At 34.8% G+C, this 2,500-nt stretch overlaps 1 protein-coding gene across 3 annotated transcripts in view; it reads right to left on the bottom strand.

Annotated features, from left to right (window-relative positions):
• The window catches only part of LOC144964792 (cytosolic purine 5'-nucleotidase-like), a 164,197-nt gene that overhangs the window by 17,979 nt on the left and 143,718 nt on the right, over positions 1-2,500 (bottom strand). For 2 of the 3 annotated variants that reach the window (XM_078899418.1, XM_078899419.1), the window contains exons 10-12: positions 2,280-2,340; positions 1,899-1,928; positions 1,310-1,417 (exon numbers count right to left, since the gene is read on the bottom strand). In XM_078899418.1, the coding sequence (XP_078755544.1) occupies positions 1,310-1,417; positions 1,899-1,928; positions 2,280-2,340 (199 nt within the window). The remainder of the gene's footprint in view (positions 1-1,309; positions 1,418-1,898; positions 1,929-2,279; positions 2,341-2,500) is intronic. The other variant, XM_078899421.1, reaches the window with a different exon arrangement.

Genomic DNA, 2,500 nt, shown 5'->3' with positions numbered 1-2,500 from the left:
AGATCGCCGATTCGTTCGCACACCACCATCGCGAAGTAATTTTTGACCAGCAGTTAAGCTTAATAGCCAATATTCTCAACACAAACATATAACATAGAAACGATTGAGACATTGAGTATGCTCCGGTGTATGGGGTGAATTTTTAATTCAGAAAAGTGAGTGGAGCAGGCACTTATGTTGGTAACAACAAGATATGAAGTGAGTAGAAAAGTGCCAGAAGACAATAGAGAATAAAAATTATTCGCGGCGGTGGTGGGGTTCGAACCTGCGACCTTATTGGTACGACAACTCCGCCTGGCAGGTGAGAGCGTGGCTCTACCGTGTGAGCTATCCACGAACACAAAAAAAATATTCGTTTCAAACCCAAGTCATTTCTAGATCCCTCTCTCACCCATTTCTTGAGATCGCCGATTCGTTCGCACAGTAACATAGTAACGGGTTCTAAACTATCTGAACAATGGCGGATGCCCTTATAAAATACTTCTCCGATGAGCACAAAAGTGTACCCAGAGGAGAAAAACATTATAAATCTGATCATGTTTAGACTTTAATACATTTTGATCACATGACATGTGAAAAGTTCTAGCTAGCATGAAGAATAAAAAGTACTGATTTTCTTTGTTTAGAACCAAGCTGCTTGTTGCTGGGCAATGTGACATCAGACTATTGATATACAACATGAAAGAGTCAAAAAGTGCTTTGCGGAATGAACAACTTTCCCCAAAGACACAAAGCATACAGACATCAAACCTGTAACTATGAGAATGCCTTACTTGCTAAAATTTCTCCAAATATTTATCTGACTATAACTGAAGAATTAACCATTTTCACATGGATGAGGCTCATCACCTCAAACCGCTATCATGTCAGGTAGATCACGATGATGAAACATTGAATTATGATACTTTTATAGCGCAATAACCACTAGACATGCTCAAAGCACTTTACAGTGGTCCCTGACCAACAGCAACACGTAACATGTAGAATGAGGCATTTGTTTTCAACATGGACAAAAATGTTAACAGCCAGGTAATAATTTTACACCTGAGTACAGTGAGAGAATGTGGGTAAAGAGCCTTTTCCAAGGACTCAACTATGTGCCGAGCGAGGCTCGAATCCAGGACCTTCTTATCCGAAAGCGAGTGTCAAACCACAAGACCACATAGCCACACAAGAAAACAAAATAATATCCATTTTCATCAAAGACGCATATACACTTAATCCACGATTCATAATCAAGATTTTTAATACAATTTTCAATAAATTAAAAAGCCCATAATACCATTACAAAACCTAAGTGGGGCCATACCCTATTGACCTCCCTGAGGACAGTTCCAGTAGAAAAGAATAAAGGTTTTCTGGCATCAACAACGACGTACTCAAAGAATGATATCCAGTCTCTCTTTTCCGTGTTTGACTTGCCGGGAAAAACAAACATAATGAAAATGTGAAATAATTTTAAAATGATAAAATACTAAATATTAATTATGATCTAAATGAAAATGACAACTTAACAACAACAACAACAATAATAATAATAATAATAATAATAATAATAATAATAATAATAATAATAATAATAATAATAATAATAATATAATAATAATATAACAATAATAATAATATTCTACAATAATAATAATAATAATAATAATAATAATAATAATAATAATAATAATAATAATAATATAACAATAATAATAATATTCTCTCTCTCTCTCTCTCTCTCTCTCTCTCTCTTTCTCTCTCTCTCTCTCTCTCTCTCTCTCTCTCTCTCTCTCTCTCTCTCTCTCTCTCTCTCTCTCTCTCTCTCTCTCTCTCTCTCTCTCTCTCTCTTATAAAATTCAGAATAATGTACTTCAATTCTTGATAGCAGTTAATGATAGTTTATATCTTACCGGTGTATCGAAAAGATATTTCATAATTTTCTGTGGAAAAAAAAGAGAATGATTCCATTTTCTATTTGCCATTTTAGCAATGACGTGACAATAGATAAGGCACAAACAAAATATTACATTCAATTGTGAACACTACAATTTCAGCTGAAATGTCAATGTGGGGCACAGATTACTAGAAAGTAGTGCTTTATTTTGATAATAAGGATGAAGAAAATTTTGAGAGAAAAAAAACCCCCGAAAAAAGCCCCAACTAAATTTCAACTATCCATACAAAATTTCTTTTCTTTAAAATAAGCGTGAAATGAGTGAAGGTCTTCGACACAAAGGTAAATAACTCAAATCATGGACACATTAAAATATATTCATGGTTGTTTCCCTTACGTTGGTAAAGTTGTAGTCGCTGTTAGTTGCCAGAAAGACTTGCTTGCCTTGCTTTTGCAGTCTGAAATGATAATAATAATGATGATGATGATGATGATGATGATGATGATGATGATGATGATGATGATGATGATGGAAAAGAGAAAGAGAGTGAGGAGGAGGAGAAGGAGTAATAGAAAAAGGAGGAGGAAGAGGAGGAAAGGGAAGAAGTAGAGGAGGAG

Source organism: Berghia stephanieae, chromosome 2 (assembly GCF_034508935.2).
Source record: "Berghia stephanieae isolate SIO BIC M18660-M18661 chromosome 2, UCSD_Bste_1.3, whole genome shotgun sequence".
Lineage (NCBI taxonomy): Eukaryota > Metazoa > Mollusca > Gastropoda > Nudibranchia > Aeolidiidae > Berghia > Berghia stephanieae.
The sequence above is the reverse complement of the archived record's forward strand: the minus strand, read 5'-3'. Positions and strand labels throughout refer to the sequence as shown.